Source organism: Desmodus rotundus, chromosome 8, assembly GCF_022682495.2.
Source record: "Desmodus rotundus isolate HL8 chromosome 8, HLdesRot8A.1, whole genome shotgun sequence".
Classification (NCBI taxonomy): Eukaryota; Metazoa; Chordata; class Mammalia; order Chiroptera; family Phyllostomidae; genus Desmodus; species Desmodus rotundus.
In genome coordinates, this window is record NC_071394.1 from 133,341,141 (window position 1) to 133,359,120 (window position 17,980).

General features: G+C 55.6%; 1 protein-coding gene across 2 annotated transcripts in view; it reads right to left on the reverse strand.

Moving 5' to 3' along the window:
• Window positions 1-17,980, reverse strand: part of CNTN4 (contactin 4) — a 314,773-nt gene that overhangs the window by 289,846 nt on the left and 6,947 nt on the right. For both annotated transcript variants that reach the window (XM_024566039.4, XM_045199695.3), the window contains exon 2: window positions 5,390-5,531. In XM_024566039.4, the coding sequence (XP_024421807.2) occupies window positions 5,390-5,444 (55 nt within the window). In that variant the 5' untranslated portion in view covers window positions 5,445-5,531. The remainder of the gene's footprint in view (window positions 1-5,389; window positions 5,532-17,980) is intronic.

The following is a 17,980-nucleotide window of genomic DNA, read 5'->3' on the forward strand; positions in this document are numbered from 1 at the left end:
TCTTCTTGCTAAGGCTTCCTCCTGCTCTGCTCCACATCACAGCGTGGTCACAACACAGCACGGGACCCCAGGCGTCCCCGCTGTGGCCCCGGCGGCCGGGCGGGGGCTGCACCGTGAGCCCGTTTCTGAGGACAGACAGTAAGATGAGAGACCACCGCAGGGCTGACATTTACTCAGCTTGCTGTGGGGCTTAGTTGACAACTTGTCACTTTTGCGAGAATGGGGGCAGAACCAGGTTTAATGTCTGCCTTGAGCAGCGAGTTGTTTGAATACTGCCTGCTCCTCTGTCTACCCTCGGGAACAAACGTGAGAATCGTGGGACGTGAACCACCACGCCCGGCTGTGCAGCGAGGCCAGGCCGGGAAGTCCTGTCTGTGCACTCTCCCCCCGGAGCCTGCGTGGCTTCTTGGAGAAGGGGCGTGTTGGGCGGGACCTGAGCTGTGCTGGGGTGTCTCAGGAAGCAGGAAGACTGCACTCGTCAAAATCTGTTCTCCACATCGACGAGCTGGGAGCTCGCACTGTGCATCTGACTCTGGAATATGCTAGAACCACCAACAGCCCCCTGCAGTCCTGGTGATAAGACTTCCTGCCCCTGAAATGCCACTGCCGACCACCCAGCCGTCTCTCCATGTGCTTGGAGGGCAGGTGTCGCCCACTGTTTGTTTGCCTTGCGTCCCCTCACAGATCTGGCGGCACCCCAGGGCTGAGGATGGACCCAGGCCCACCTCCCTGCGCTTTGCGGGCAAGCCTGCTGGGCCCAGTGCACGTCTTGAATGGAGAGGGCTTTGCCCCACTGCCCCCGCCTCCCGACGAGGCACCCTGGAGTCCCAGCACGGGTTCTGTGAGGAAATCGGCAGGGTGCCTGCATTTGGAGAGGATGCTCTTTGTCACAGAGAGGTCACTGGTGCAGGCAGTCACCCTGCCACCGAGATGGGGCACAGCCAGGCGCCCTCCTGCCAGTCAGCCGGGAACACGTGGGATGTGCTTTCTACCCGATGTCAGAGGGTTTGAGCATCTTCACGCCCCCAGCTGCACATGACGTGCAGCCCGGCCATTTTCTCCTTCCTCTCCAGTCCTGCCAATGCGCACAAGACGGACAACCGCGGCCAGGCCCCGGGCCTCCGTGCAATTGCAGGTCGGCTGCACAGAATTCGGGCTCAGCTCTAACCCTCCCAGCAGACAGGAACTGCCTCTCGAGCCAGCACACAGCTCAGACTGCGAAGGACAGCAGGGGCTGCTGCTCAGGCCCCGCGTTATACGGGGGCAGAAGCGCCAACCCAGAGGGGACCGGCCTGCCTAGCAGCTGGGTAACAGTAACGGCAGTAAGCAGGGAAAGCGGCCAAGGGCCGGGTGGCAGTGTTGCAACCTGGCTGCAGGGCCCATGTCACGCTCCCAGACGCGGCCCCAGGGCGGCATGCAGGCGGGTGCTCAGGGACCAGCTCGCAACCCCTCAGATGGACCCACGTCCCAGACACCTCTGTGACTGCGGGCTGGTGCCCTGTCTGATTCCCCCCATCTCTGACATGGCTCTGCTGGAGACCTGGGTGGGAAGTGGGGCCAGAGAGAAATTCCTGGGAACAGTTCATCTGGGACACGTTCCCAGGGGCAGGAGAGGAGGAGGAAGGACAAGGCCGCAGGAGATGCTGTAGGTGTCAGGGACCGGGTCTCGCGGGGGCATCTGAGGGGCCATGTGCCACGTGCCCGAGGAGGGTCCTCCCCTGTGACTGCGGTGCTTCTCAGCAGGTCCTCAGGCCCCAGGGGTCCAGGGCTGCACCTGAGAAGGGCACTGACCGAGCCTCCCCGGCAAAAGGAAAAGCCTGCACCCTGACCCTGAGGCCCAGGGTCCTTGGCTCAGGGTCCAAGGACAGAGAAGTGCTTGAGGTCTGCTGTGCAAACGGGGGCTCGGAGCTGCTCCTGGAGGCTGCTTCGTCTGGGCAGTTTTCACACGTATAGGAGCTTGAGTCAGTCGGCACTGACAGGAGTGAGAAGACTGACGCACAAGCACTGCGGAGACGGGGGGCCGTCCAGGGGACGGGGCAGCGCACTGGCTGGCTCCGGAGCTGGCCGTGCTTTCCCGTTTCCTACAGTTGCCACCAGCTCTCCCTGTTGTGTCGTCAAAGGATCGTTTTTGTTTTGTTTGTTTATTTTGTTCTTTAGATTCCACACGTGAGTGAGGTCACATGGTACTTGTCTTACTCTGACTATTCCCTCAGCCTAAGGGTCTCCAGGCCCATCCACGCTGTCGTCACAAACGGTCCGACTTCCTCCTTGTTCACTATGCTAAGTGTTCCCCAGTAAATGTGCCACGTCTTCGTCGCCTGCTCGTCCACTGATGGGCACCGGGCTGCTCTGTGCCTTGGCGACTGTACACAAAGCTGTGATTAACAGTGTGTTGCATATATTCTTTCGAATTAGGTTTTTGATTTCTTCAGATAAATGGAAGTGGGATTGCGGGTCATAAGGCAGTTCTACTTTTACTTTGGTGAGGGATACAGAACCTTCATCCTGTCTTCCTGGAAGCTGCACCGCTCTGTGAGGTGCAGCATCGGGAACACCGCCCACAGCCCTGTGATAACTGTGTGTCGGGAACGCCGTCCACAGCCCTATGATAACTGTGTGTCGGGAACGCCGTCCACAGCCCTGTGATATCTGTGTGGGGCCGGCGGGCGCTGCGCTCACTGAGGGGTCACTTTGTAAGACACATAAACGTCTAATCTGCCCCGGCTGCTGGGGCTCGGTGGAGTGAGCGCCGGCCTGCAAACCAAAGGGCTGCCACCTTAGTTCCCACTCAGGGCACATGCCTGGGTTGTGGGCCAGGTGCCCAGTGGGGAGTGCGTGAGAGGCAACCACACAGTGAGTTTCTCTCCCTCTCTTTCTCCTTCCCTTCCCCTCTCTAAAACATAAATAAATAAAATCTTTATAAAAAATAAATGTCTAATCACCATGTTGGACACCTGAAAATAGTGTGAGTGTCATCTGAAATTAAAAATAAAAATATAATTACAAAAGGAAAAAGAATGTTCCATGTATTTGTGAGCTTCCTTGTAGAGTTTGGGGTTCCTGGTCCAAACTGATTAAGAAGAATAAAGCACTTTTTTAAGTTGTTGGCTGAGACTGAGCTCAGCACCTGGCCAGTGAGAAGAACCCTGCCCCGCACCGTGAGCAGCGAACCAACACCCAGCATCACAGCAGCCTGGCGAGGTGCGCCTCTCGCGGGGGCAGTCGGACCACACATGCCATCATCGAGTTAGTCACGGAAGGGCGTATTTGGACTCACTAACTATGGTAAACATAATAGACACGCATATTTTCCTTGCAGAAAACTCACAAGTGCACTACCAAGGAAGTATAGAAAAGGAAAACACTGAGCAGTAAGAAATCTGTTCAAAATTCAGAGTGCCCAGTGCTATGCAAATTAATGAAATCAAGACAAATAGCAGGAAAACAAAAACATTAATTAAAGCTTGACTTTACCCACACTGAACGAGGCATCTGGTGAGAGAATATTAATGCCACTCAGAGCAGCTCCCACCAAGAGACATTCACAGCAACCGGCAATGAACTGATGCTCCGACCAAAAGCTAGGTGAATACGAGATGCAGGTACAGATCTTAGATGAGAACCCCGAGTTTTCCCAACCACAGTCGAGGGGGATTACCGACGTCCTTGACTTTCAGCCCTTCAACTTCTGCATAGTTATTCACTCAGCACAGTGGGTCAGACACCAAGCACACTGATGCTACCGAGTGCCGAGAAACCCATCCACCGCGCAATGCTTTCAGGGCCGTGCTTATCCCAGCGTCCTCAGAAGGGACAGGGCTCTGTCTCAGTGGAGGCCTAGTTTCGGGAGGGTCAAGTGCATGGGAAGCCCAGAAGAGCAGCTGCACAGAGAGCCTGGGCCTCACTGCCGGTGCCAGAAGATTCTGCTTCTGACCAGGACAGAGAGAATGAACATCTCTAAAGGAGGCACATGCCCAAGTGCCCATGATCAGGGACTCAAGTAGGACAGGAAGTTCAGGACCGGAACATAGGGTGTTATAAGGTCAAAAGGGGAAAGAGAGCTTATATCGCAAAACACATGGAGAATGAAAACCAAAATGCTGAGGATGAGTTTGTGACTGTGAACTGTGCAAGTCGACAAGACAGCTGAAACGCCATGGGCGTGATGGTCAAACTCCGGACCCGGGTTTGTCGGCCCGAGTTCAAGTCTTTAATAAGACTCTTCCTCTGTCTGGCTCCGTGGCCATGCCTGGGCCTCTACACACCTTCAAGCCCCAGCAACAATATTCACCACCCCACTCCTGCGAGCGCAAACGAACAGCGAAAACTCCGCGCGCCCACGAGACAGTGAAAGCGGCCGCAGTCTCCGAGGGCCCCTGCAGGTTGGCTGGGGCTGACTGCCCCTGACTGCGCAGTAACGTGCCTAGTTTGCTCTGCCACACTGGTAGTCCACACGGCCCGGAACTCAGCTGGCCAGGCCATCGGAGGGCAGTGACCGTCTGCCCTGCTCAGGAGCGTATCCCAGTTCCGCCACAGAGCAGGCTGCTTGCGAGGTCGGCACTCAGCGACACTGTTTGAGAGAACGCATGTTTTATGTGGTAAAGATGCAAATATATTCCTGGTTTCCCTCCTGGACTTGACCTTCTGAATTGCAAGCAGGTCAGGTAGACACATTTCCAGAAGACCGCAGAGAAGCCCACCACCCCAACCTGGAAGCCGACCCTCAGCCATGCTCCATTTACTGCATCAAATGAGAATGACGGACGGACCAGCGTCTGCTGGTAGCCTCCCGTCTTCCAGAAAACCGAGAAAGCGATAAATAGCGTGTCTGAGCATTTTAAACCCTGTCTACTAGCTGACCGTGGGTATTCGGCAAAAACCTCCTGTTTCTTTGCTTCCTGGCTCCGGCTCGTCCACAGGCGTCTCCAAATGAAAAGGAGAGACAGTCAGTGTCCCATGATGGGACGATATCAGCAACGATACCAAAAGAAAGAGCTCCAGACTGACTTTGTCCCCCCACATCCCCACCCGCAACGCGGCAATACCCCTGACTGCAGTGCCGGTTTCACCGCCCGATGCCTGCCTGAGCCACTGAGCACCGGGATGAGCAAAAGCAACAATTTTCAAACAGTGGTTCAGACGACTCCAAAAGGACCAGAAAAACAGGGGACACGTCAGCTCTAAGCTCGCGGTGCCGCGCTGCGGAAAGAGCCCCTCAGAGGCCGTCGGGAAAGCCCAGGGAACGGTCCCAGCCAACTCTCTCCCTCGCGTGTGCACACGCTTACGGCGTCCTCACTGCCACCGTCGGCAGGCGGCGAAGGCCCACTTGTGAATTAGTGTGAAATACAGTGGCGATTTTAAATCAAAAAGTTTTAAAATGACACCCTACCTGCAAGGCACAACACGAATGATTGCAGGACCAGTAGTTCCCATGGCAACCTCATCTTCAGTTCCCGAGGTCAAAGGCGTTTCAAGTCCAATAACAAGTGGATAGAACGGCTGCTGCTTTTACGTTGTGTTCGACCTTTAATCTGTGGGAAAGAGGAGATGTTACAATAACGTCAGGGAGCACTGCTCCTTGTGGTTTCTGCAGATGTAAGTTTACTTGCTACAAAGAATGTTCACTCGTGGACAAGTGCTACCAACGAGGAGAGCGGCACGTGAGACTACGAATTCGAGACTGGCGTAAGCACCTCCTCTTTTCCGCCAAAGGTGGTGATGGAGGCGACGTAGCCCCCGTGCAGACAAGGGCAGCTTCTGATGAGACACAAGGGCAGGGGAATCGACTGGTTTTACAGGGTCCTTCCCAGAGTCTCAGTCTCCAGTCCCTGTTCCCATTTACTTTCCACTTAATCCGCCCCCAAAAAGTGACTGCAGGGAAGCTGCCAGCGAACAAGCCAGTGCTAACCTCGGGGCCCTTAAGGAGCTACGTGTGGGGAGATTATGACCACCCCGACAGCTCAAGCATTTTTTCTATGTTCCACATTTCAGCTCTAAAATACAAGAGCAATGAGCAACTCCAGTGCCTACCAACCGAAATCCCGCCACCTGTGAGTGGTTGTCTACTAGGGCTTTTGGACAAATCTAGAGCACAGTTAAAAATAATTCTTCCATTAGCCAGGAATCTTAAAACTCAGTGGTAGAGGCCGGCTTCGCACCACAGACCACAGAGCAGGTCAGCTGCTGAGTGAAGCAGGCTGGTGGAGGGTGCCCTGAAGAGCACAGGCCACTCGGGTCCGAGGGCAGGTGCTCCCTTCGCCGGGGCTGGGGACCGACAGGGATGGCACCGGCCCGGGGCCGCAGCAGCAGCTATGACTTTCCAAAGAAAAATTGAACATAGTTTTGTATTTTGAAAATCTCCTGAGTTTTAAATGTTGGAAATTAGTTCAAATATTGTTTTTCTTTTCAATAGTTCATTTTTTATTGTACTTTTTTCATTATCCCCGCCCCACGATCGCCACACTGTTGTCTGTCTACGAGACCCTCTGCTGCTCGCCGTTCTTGAAGTGTGAAACAAACAAAGCCACCACGTCCTCAGACGCCGAAGGCTGGCCGCCCACCGCGGCTGCCGCTCTCCTCTGCCCATGCGTTCCCCCATCTACTCCGCCCCGCGTCTACAGGGCACCTTCTGCTTGTGGGACCCTCAGGGAGGCGCTGGACCCACCACAAGGGAGCTGCCAGCTCTGCCCTCAAGGACCCCCGCCTCCGGTGGGGCAGGTCCCCTCCATCTCACAAAGCTCACGCACAATGTGCCGTGTGGAGGAAGGAGGGACCTTGTGGCCGGGCACTCCCTAAAGGAGATGGACTCCCCCTGGAGCGGGGTGACCAGCAAGGAGTCTCTCACTCATCAGTTAATCAGGCTAAGGAGGAATCCAGGGACCCGAACTCGAGCTCCTGTTCCAACCCTGCTGAAACGCACTGGGTGGCCCTGGGTGGGCTCCCGCCGCACCTCCCTCTCCCTGGGGGGGGTTCGAGGGAAGCCCCGTGGGTCAGTAACTAGCCATCTCTGGACCTGCACATGCCACCACAGGCTGGATACTGCTACCGAGTACGGAGCCTGCGCACGTCCGAGTGGCTGGCGACCCGCTGCCTCCACTCGCAAGGCTGTCGTGGACCAGCACACGCTCGACTTCCCAGGCGCTGAAGACGAAGAGGCTCTGAACCTCTGATCTGCGGTGGCGGCCGGAAGCGGGCGGCACCTCTCACTGAGTGTGCCTGGGTCCCCTTCTGACATGCGCGATGATTAGACCCTTCCAGATAAACAGGCTGTGCTGATCAATGAAATCTAGTAATGTCTTAAGCAAATGATCAGGGTATTAATAATTAATTTTGCAAGGAAAATGTCATCTCCGACCTGGGGATTGATCTGCAATGTTAAGTAGTTTCTTGAAGCAATTAAAATTAGATGAGAGCTGGATCCAATTACACAACAAAGATTTAACCCACGACCGACGCTCTGTGCAGCGTGTTTCCTTTAGGAGCTGCAGGCTCTGAAGGACGGAGGGACTTGGGCGCCCTGCCGGCCTTGGTTCACATTCGGCTGGGGGAGGCTCACCTTCACCAGCCAGAAATCATGGTGTGTCGGCAGTGATCTGTCTAGTGGGCAGGGGTGCGCAGAGCGCCGGCTTTTCTGAAGGGAGCTGAAGATTCATGAATCTCGTGTGGGATGTGGTGCAGGATATGAAGTTTCATAATTTCGGGTTTTCTGCCAGAGCCAGGAGGAAAGCCGCAGATGAGCTCAGAGTGAGGGCGGAGACAGAGCTCCCTGCGGCTCGCAGCTCCGGCCTCCTCCGGGGTGGACGGAGAGGAAGGTAGCGTGCTCTGCAGTAACTCAGACCAAGAATCGACCCATAAATCCTGGGCGCGGTGAGGCAGGACGCGGTTGCTTTGTTGGGCTGAGCCAGGAGATGAATAACTGAGAATTCCACAGTATATCTGCACACATTGCTTCTCAGAGCAAACTTCCTGCAGCTTCCAACCCTTCAAATGATGCCGATGCCAACAGTCGCGCCCAAGACCCCGGGGTACAGAGCTTCAGACGCGTGCACCACTCCGTTCTCCCGGAAGCTTCTGATTTCCGACCATCTGCACCTGGGCTCCGTCATGTCACGGTCAGTGTCGGCACTCCACTAAATTTAAACTCTGCCGGCCCCCTGCCAGCCCCCAGACAGCCCCAGCTCAGCTCTCCCAGCAGGCCGGTGTGAGGAGGCCAGTGAGGCCAGACCCACAGACCCGCAGGTCTGAGGCCATCCTCAGGTCCCTCACTGCCTACCTGGCAGGAGGGGCGACCACTCCCGTCCTTCACCCCAGTGCAGGCAGGGCGTGTAATGAGTTTATTGAGGACAAGGGACTAAGCACACACAGAATGTCACCTACTGAGCTATGGTGGGGGTGGGGCAGGCTCTCGAAAGGGCGGACAGTTTGAAGGGAGCTTTAAAGGGTAAGTGAGAGAGGGCCACAGACAGGCCTGAGGCTGGGAACTTAGAGGGTCCAAGTCACTGCAGCATGGATAATGCAGGAGCCAGGTGTGTGGCTCACCTGTGAAACGCTGGCACTGACCCAGCCTCCCAGGCTTCTCAAAGGATGGTGGGAACTCAGCGAAGACGTGAGCACCAGCCTTCACTAAGGACAGCACAGCACGGCCTCAGACAGGGGCCAGATCCCCGAACAGCCTTGAATGTAGATGCACGTTTGGACTTGACTCGAAGGCCAGGAGGAGGGCAGGGATGATTCAAGATGGGAGGACCTGACCACCTTTGACTTCCCCGTGTAAGGTCTGCTTTAAATTCCATCCCCAGAAGCATGGGACAGCCTGTGCCCCCTCTGCTTTCTCCTTTGTCCACACGTTAACGACCTCTCTCATTACTGAGTATGAGGTCTGTCCAGGAGGAATGCAACCACGCACGATGAAAAACAGAGACATTTGTTGAAGAAGATACAGGATACAAGAAACACTGTACATAGGACAGTGACGCTCAGTCGCCTTCAAAGCAGGCACCTTGGGACCTCACACAGTTCTCCCAATTGCCGTCAGCTGCCCTGTTGTATTTTCCTGAATCTCACTGACGGTGAAATCTATTTCTTCTCAAAGGTGATTTTAGTTTGGGGGAAAAGCCAGAAGTCGTAGGGTGCCAAATCTGGGCTGTAGGGGGGCTGAGTCACCTGGGTGATCAGATATTTCACCAAAAACCTGTGCAGGAGACGTGATACTTGAGTGGGTGCACTGTTGTGATGAAGCTGCCGGTCACCAGTTCCCCGTAGCTGCAGCCTTCTGAGTCATCTGAATTGTTTCCGCAGAGAAATGTTCAAACGTAGCACAAAATCTGATGCAGATCCGTCGCTCTACTCACTCAGTTATTTTGAATGTGATGACCACACAGTCCACACGCCCACTCAATGGTGTCTCCCGCCCCCACTGACCAGTACAGTGAAGTCGTCACTGTTCACACATGCGCATTCCAGTCCTCTCTCCTCGGCTGCCTGGTCCCATGGATGTTGTGCAAACTGTTCTCGGTCTATCAACCATGGCCGGGCTTTTCCCCAGCAGGCCTCATCGCACGCTTGCAATAGAAGCACGTTTTCCGAGGGCTCACGGCAGCAAGACAGAGTGAAGGACGCCGGACCTGGAATCGGACGCATCGAGTTCTTTCTCCCCCACCGGCCCCTCGTTCTCTGACGCGGGAAGGCTGCTGAGTTTGGTGAGCATGCTCGCTCTTCCGTGTCTTGGGGGTCATGCCCTCTTCTCCTCACGAGTGTGCAGTGAAGGTCAACGGACATGTTTTCAGAGCACATATTAATTATTATTGTTAGGACTCACATTCACACGCTCCCCGTATAGGTTTTAGACTTTATGAGCGCAGGGAACCTTTGCTGTAGTCACTGACAGTTAAGAGACATGAGGAGTTATGCTTGACACAGAGCAGGCTGTCGATACACAGGTGGTACATAAGTGAAAGGATTTAATTACCATCTTTTGTGGACCTACCACGCGCTTTTCTGGCACTCGTTTCTTATTTAGCCTGCGTAGCAGCCCTGCAGCCAGGCATCACGATCCTCTGCGAAGTTGCAGACTGGGGGATTCGCGCGTGGGGGGCTGTGGGACTTGGCCAAGGTCAACCCTCTAGAAATCAACAGAGCCCGCATTCGACTCCTGGCCTCAGGCTTCAAGAACACTGCTCTTCCCCCTTGGTGTCACCTGCCCTTGGGCGGGCTCTGACTCCCAGGGACCCAGAGTGAGAGTGACGTCCGCAGCCTCCTGTCCATGGCAGCCCCACCCCACTCCCGCCGGCTCTCACCGAGTCCTGGCTTCTCTCATGGGGTCGGTCCCCCTCATGTGTGGCCCTCCTCTCTCCCTGCTGCCTTCTGCTTTCCCAGCAGTGCCGTCCCTTCCACAGAACCCTGCCCTCTCATGAGGTGTCTGAAGTGGGCCAGCTTCAGTTTGGTCCTTTTTGCCCCCCACCGTGTTCCAGGCTTCACTGGCTCTGGGACCCACTTGTCTGCCTCCCTGATGGTCCAGAGCATCCACAGAGCTCTCCTCCAACATCACATTCCAAATGAATCAACTTTTTCCCTATCAGCCTTATTCGCTTTCCGAGCTTCACGTCCGGACATAGCACGACAGCACTTGGGGGGTTGGGGGGCGGGGAGGACGGCCTGGGCCTTGGTCTCTAACGGCAGGCCTGTGCTCCTGGCGCTCTCCCCCAACCCCGGTCCTGCTGCCCCGCTCGAGCTCTGGCTGAGTCTCCTCCAGGACTGCTGATGGGACCAAGGGAAGCAACATCTGTAACAATTTCGCTCTCTCCATTGTCTGCCCAAGTTTTGTGTTTTTTCTGCAGTCATGATTTTGACAGAAATGCCAACAAAACAATGAGTCTCTGAAAGCATGACAGGAAGTTCTCAGGGTGACTCTTTCCTAGCTCTGCATTCCTCCTCCTTCCGCAGAGGCGACGCCAGATGTCAGCAGGTGCCAGCGCAGAACATTCGCAGCATGCATGGCACGCAGGCGTCAGAGCCGAGACCTTGTCAGAGGCCCGTCTCACCTGTGTGGGTGCAGGTGCCTCCCTGCCACAGGGTGACTGAGTGTGTCCCTCACCCCCTAAGGGCAAGAAAACACGAACACTGTTTTCTCGCTAACTGTGATGTGGAAAGCAGCCGTTCGCAAGGCTGGGATTTTCGGAGGGGCCTCCCGCGGCCCCAGGTGGCCACTGGCGTGCTCGGCGGCTCTGCAGCGGACTGTGGAGGGTGCGGTCAGTCACGACGGCAGGGGCACTGAACAGGACCGGGAGCGAGGGAGAGATCCGGCTTCCTCCAAAAGCAACCTGCCAGTCATCTCAATGGAAAATGGCATCCAGACAAATCTTAATGTTCAATCCGTCAACGGGTATTTACTGAGTGCCCGTTATTCAAATGGTAATATGCAGAATTCAGATGCAAGGTCAAGGTGCTGCCCTCAAGGGCAGGGCCGCCCAGCTGGGCAGAGAAGACTCCTGACTCTACACGTCAGTTCATCTGTGAGCGGAGAGCTGTGCGCAGTCTCTGTGTCCTGGGGTTACGGGGGCAGCTCTCCCTGGGTAGCGGAAATGCACGTCACGCCTGTCAATCAAATTCGCTTACTAGGTTTCCCCTTGCACCGCTTTTTACTCGGTGACAAGACACCCAGTTCCACCCCGCGCTGCCCCCCCTCCCCCGTTGTCCTCCCCGCCTCGGTGGGGATGGCAGTACGCAGTCTGCTGGGAAGGGGGACGAAGCCGTGTCGCTGGGTCTGCTTGGGACCAGCACCTGGAAAGTGCACAGAGAAACAGGCAGGGTCTGGAGGACACGTCCGGACCCCACGCCTGTGCCCGAGAGTAGGCAGGGGAGTGGGAAGCCCTTACTGGGGTCGTACCTATGGACACAGCAGGTGGTCTGGACGCTGCTGCTACCCTAAGACCTCGTCAGAGAGGACTTTGAGGGGTTATTCAGCGACGGTGGACACCCGTCCTCATTTCTAGCGGCTTTCTAGGCAAAGAGTGTCTGTCGCATGCCCCACACCAGCCAGAAATACAACGACGGCAGCAGGCAGGTGTCCTCTGGAGCACAGAGCCCGCTTGCCAGCGCCTCATCGCTTCAGTCCCTGAAGGACATCGTGCGCGTTCCGAAGCCCAGAGCTCGGCCCGCTGATTCTGAGAAATCTATCATTCCAGTTTATTAGAGTCCACGCCCACTAGCAACCTCCTCTCATACTTGCTCCTCACCCAGCCGTATTCTTTGATGTGGGACCTTGCACTTTGCTCCTGCGGGGACCCTCCTCGCAGAAGCAGATGTAACCCCCACAATCACAGGGTGACATCGCAGACATCACAGCCGGCTTCCTGGGTCAGTGCCCCTGTGTACTTGCTGGGCAAGTCTCTTCACCAATAAGACAGGGGTGGGCCAGGCTGAGACCAAGGACCCCTGAAGGCCTGAATGGTGCCTGTATCAGAGAGAGGGTGGGTATTCAGAAGGCATGTGATTAGTCCAACAAGTGGCAGTCACATGTCCTCGTCAGCCCCAGAGTCGCTGGAGGCACCTCGGTTTCCCAGGCTGGATCACCCCCACCGCCGTCCCCGCAATTGTTTGCGATGCAGTGCTTTGAAATTCCGCTACGGAGCTATCACCAGAGACTTAATGCCGAGTCACAAACGCGTTTCCGTGGTTCACAGTCTCCACTGTGCCGTCCCTCCTCACGCTGTCGGAAAGCGTCTGTAGCTTGACCTGGAGGCAGAGGTCGTGCGGCTCACACACTCCCTCCTACTCCCCACAGGGCGCTGCCCCCGCTGAGAAAACGGGGCGCTTTTCTGGCGTGTCTCCATGGTGGTTAGGATGTGTTCGCACCGCTGTTGCTTGGTTTTGGGGCTTCTGCCTTAGTTGTTTCGAGGACGACGAAAACTCAGCTCCCTGTACAACCTCTCCCAACGACAGACGCACGGACACCAGACGCACGGACACAGACGCACCTGTGCCCGCTTGGCTCCACCGCCGTCCACATCTTGCTCTGGCTCTCAGTTCGGTTACTAACGCCCCAACAGAGCCTCAGCGCCTCCTGCTTTATTTCCGCCCTGCGGCACCTGGGTGTTGCCGTCAGCAGTGTCTCCCTCGCCACTGTGTGCCTAGACTTTTGAGAACGTGACAGACGTACCCTCCACATTCTACCACGTCCAAGGCTTCCAACGTGTCCGTTCAAAGGCACCTTGCAGCCCCTCAGATTGAATAAATCTTTATCTAGAACCTGGAGATGCTGAACACTTCACAATTCAGGGGAAAACCAATGGACGCCATTTGCCTTCTAGCACCATGCATTTGAAAACAGGAAAGCCGTGTATTCAAAGCTAAACTTGCGTGTATTGTGTGTATTATGAAATTATCCACTTATATGAAGCTTATATGTTTGTCAGGGTTTCGCACACGTCTTATGTAGTTAACAAGCAACGTAAAAGGCCATGATTAAACCATCAACGTTGGAGGCAATGGATTGGCAGAATATAATACAAAAGAACTGGGGAAACGATAAGTAATAGATATTTACCCAGCACTTACTGTGTAGTAAGTCTCTTATTAAAAATTAACTCACACAGTCTTTCAAACAGCCCTTTAAAACGGACAACAATACGATGCTCATTTTAAGGGTTAAGTACCTCGCCCTTAGCTGGAGCCGGTAAGTAATAGAGCTCTGAATGTTTTCCGCCAAACTCACCGAAGCATATTTTACCCACAGACATGCATTCCTTTCAGGGTAAAGTTTAATGAGATTTCAAAAATTTATGCTGCTGTGTAACTACCACCATCATTAAGATGTAAAACATCGCCATTGCCCCCAAAATGACCCCTGAAAGTGTCTCTCGGAAAGTCCCCCAAACAGGCGCAATGCAGGCCCATCAGAAGGACAGGTAACTGCTGTGTGTAGGAAGTGGGGGGGTTCCTCTTATTTAGACTCTTCTCAGAGGCTCCATCCTTCCCCTGGAACGTCACTCCCCTCCTACAGGGATAAAGGAGGTCACAGCTGCAGACAGGAGGGTGCGGGGTCCTCCGCCCCGCCCCTGCCCCCCCAGTCCTGGGAAGACAGGGCTCCTTCCAAGTGGTCCCTCCCCTGCTTCGCCCAAGGGCATCCTGGAACCTTCTCAAGTAGACACAACAAAGTCAAGTTGGTTTGCACGTAAAATAAAAATGTCTTTGCCTTCCCTCTGGTGGTTGGAACCATTAGCTTTGTAATTACACAAGCCGCGCCGGAATCCCAACTCTACCGTTTGGTTGTTGACCTTGGGCAGGTCAGTCAGCCTCTGTTAGCCTCACTTGCCTCTCAGGTCAAGTGACAGCGCTGCTACAGGCTATGGAAAGGAACACAGGAGACAGTTTCCACCCCTGGACTCGGTGAGAAGTGGTGCGGCATGGCGTGGAGTAGGTGAGCTTGGGAGGAGGAGTCGGCTTCAGGAGATGGGGCTGCCGAAGCACACTGGGACAGGGGAGCTCGCAGGGCCCCGCTGGACGCCGTCCTGAGCACCCCAGGAGAGGAGGTGGAGGGGACTCCAGGCTCGGCCCCGTGTTTGAGGGGCCAGGAAGGAGACTCTGCACTCTTTCTCGTCTCCCCACCAGCGCAGGGGAGAGGGTTTTAGCAGTTCCGTCACATCTGTCTCCCTGCCCACTGGTGTGCTGCGGAGCCCGGCCTGCTAACCTCCCACATAAATCACCGTTAATGAAGCATGGTGCACCGAGACAGCAACAGGCATTTTTTAATCACCTAAACTAAAGAAGAGCTAAAGGTAAGCACAAAACGCTCTAATACCTAATATATTAGGTGTTGGATTTAAAGTGGCAAGAACCGTATGAGTTTCAAAGCTGTGACTTAGATGCACTTGGTGGGGAGTAACGCTCACTAGTCCGTCCATCATCACACGCAGCTCGCCGCTGGCCTGGACAAGCGCACTGGACACCGGCTGGCCTGCAGCATCCACCTCATCGGAAGCGGAAGGCGGGCCGTGAGCGCAGCGGCACGTGTTGTGAGAAACTTCACTGTGTCCTTCACTCACAAGCTGTCCACTGAAACTCTAGGTGTGGAAATGACACGGGACACAGTGACGACTGCGACACACAGTGTCCCCTCAGGGAGCTTGCTTGGTCTTCCTGGGAGCCCCCCCCTGTGCACTCCAAGGGGGCTGGGGAGTGACCACCTGGAAAGCGCACCAGGCTGAGTCGAGTGTCCGTGGTCCTTGGGAACAGAACGAGGAGCAAATCTTGTTTTTATGAATATATTTATCCAATATCTGAACTGTCTCAAAACAGTTATTTTTGACAGTTATCCTCGCCAATCTTCCATCTACAGACTGGAGACATTACCACCTCCTTCAGGAGTTCATAGAGAAGGAGAGCAGCTAATGCGTACGCAATGGTCGGCACCATAAACCCCCCTTCACACGGGCGCTGTGCTATCTGGGGAGACTCGGTGGTCTCTCTCACAATAAGTGGGGCCTGGGGACACGGGCCTGCCCTCCGCCACAGTGACACGGCAGCACAGGACCCGCAGTCACAGCCTGCGTCGGCGCAGTGGAGCCAGTGTGCCCCCCACCCCCTGCGGCATCTCGGAAACCAATGGGAAGTGGTCGGGCGTTCATCCCAATGGCCGTGGCTGCTCCACTGCCACGCCAGGTGCTGCACCAGGCACCGGCGGTCACGGGCAGCTGGACTAAGCGGGTCTCACGGAGCTGGCGCTCTGGGGCCCTGTCCGGCTCCGTGCCTGGGACCTTGGGTTCTGGAAGGGCGACCGCCTTCCTGAGAAGCACACCTCGGTATCGCTGTCTTCTCGTCTGTGACTCCAGGCTGATGGCAGGACACCTGCAGGCCGTGTCACAAACCCTCTGCTCCCTTCCTTGGCGTGCAATACCCATCCGAAGGCTCATGCCTGTTAAGCAGGACCGGGGAGGCCAGCTCTCCCCTCCATTTTCCTGCCTGTGCACCCGAATCGGTTTCTGCGGTGTGAGAGAGAGAAGTGATCAAATGACACGCTGGTTTTCTCCCCGAGTGCTCAGTGCGCATCAGCACTGGCGGAAGATTTTCTGCAGGGGCTCTACTCCTCACCCTCCCGCCAGGAGGCAGGTCCGGGGTGGAAAGCGGGGGCTGTGGCGCTCCAGGGTCCTTCCCGGCTCCCCTCGATGGAAGTGGCCGATTTCCCCTGAGCACCGTCTCAGTGCCCGGAGCAGCGACGTCCCAAGAGGAAGTGCAGGAGGCAGCTGGCGGCCCCATGTGCCGAAGAGCCCTTTCTTCATTGCGGGGACACGTCCTCAGACACGGACCGAAGGGACTGAACACCGTGCGTGGATCCAGGACAGTCAGCCGGCTGGGGCGTCCCCTCCCACGAGTGGCAGGAACTGCCCACGGGACAGTTTGGAAGCTTTGTGTTGCCTTTATCAGTGAGTGATTTCCACCTCACCAGTTCAGTGCCCGGATAGGTGCGAGCGCTGCACCTGTTGTCCTTGCATTAGGCTGGCTCCGCGCATGAGTGGCGCTTCTCCAAGAACCAGGCCTCGCCCGCCGCATGCAGAACAGACGCCTCTGCAGCTCGGGGTGTGAACTGAACACACGCTTGCCGTCTACTTTTAACCACTCTAGTAGTGTGTTCTCACTGAGCACGCGACCGAGTGCTCACTTCCAGTGGCTTTCACCCGAGTGTTGTGCTAATTCTCGCACACCTGGGGGGGTGAGGGTTGCGTTCCATCATAATAATGTTTAGGCAGGGAACCCGAGGCATTAAAGAGTGTAAGGAGTTTACAGTGTCTAGGAAATTAAGAAGTAGTTTGTGTGTCTTTGTATGAAGCTAAGGCTGGGGGGAAACCGTAACTTCACTTGGAGAAGCTTCGCCAATGCCCTCAACCACGTGGTCAAGCTGGACACCCCCAGCGACAAGTCAGACTGGCCGAGCACAGCCTCGGACACAGTGCGGGGAAGGGGCACTGCCCTCCGCGGTCCCTCTGCCCAGGACGCCTGGACTCCGTGTGATTGAGAAAGCAACAGGCGGCTGGGTAAGGTTCCGCAGCACAACTGACCCGTGTCGTCATACGTGCGAACAAAAGGCGAGTGAGGACTGAGGACCCGTCGGCCATCGCAGGGCGGGGTGGGGGGAGGGGGAGTGCTCATCCCTGTGTCAGACTCCGGGGTCGACCCTGGGTAGAAACGGCGTGGGCAGGACACTGGTGACCCTCACACTGGGCCTGCTGCTCAGTGACCTGTACTGGGCCCATGCCACCATCCCGGGTTTCATCACTGTCCGATGGTGACAGAAGACGTGATCAATAGGGAGCCACAGTGAAGGGCAGATGGGGACACTGTGCCACTTTCTGGCACTTTTCTGTAAGGTTACAATTATTCCAAAAAAAGCTAATGCTCCATCAATCATTTCCTAGCCTGAGAATCAGACTTTAGGCATAACAAAAAAACTTGGTTGTTTTTAGAACTGGGGCGCTCTGTCTCTTGAAGTAAACAGGCACAGGCCACCCCAGGGGGGACACTGTGTTTACAGTTCGCCACGTCGTCTCCAGAGGAAGTTCAAAGACCAGCCGTTCGCTCACAGAAGGCACCACGGCCGGAGGGAAAGCTACGTGAGGAGAAGACACAGTTGGACTCCAGGGCTGCGGTCCTCACTGCCCACGCTGGCGCTCTGTGGCGACGCGCTGAAATTAGGCTGCTGAAGACTGAAACGAAGGCATAAAAAATACCAAGCCTACTCTGCTTTCCTTAATAAAGAAAAAAAAAACCAGAGTGCCAGACTTCCCTTGTGCTAAAAATACAGCACACAGGTTTTCTCCAAATGTCTTATTTATTGCCACTGTGAACCCTGCGCGACGAAAGGTGAGCTCCGTACAAGCACAGGAGAGGACATGAAGATCGGAACGGCTGTAATGCCATGTATGTGTGTGTTTCTTCCATGGTGGCAAACCCGCCTGAAGTCGGCGGTCTGGGCATGCTGTTGGTAAGT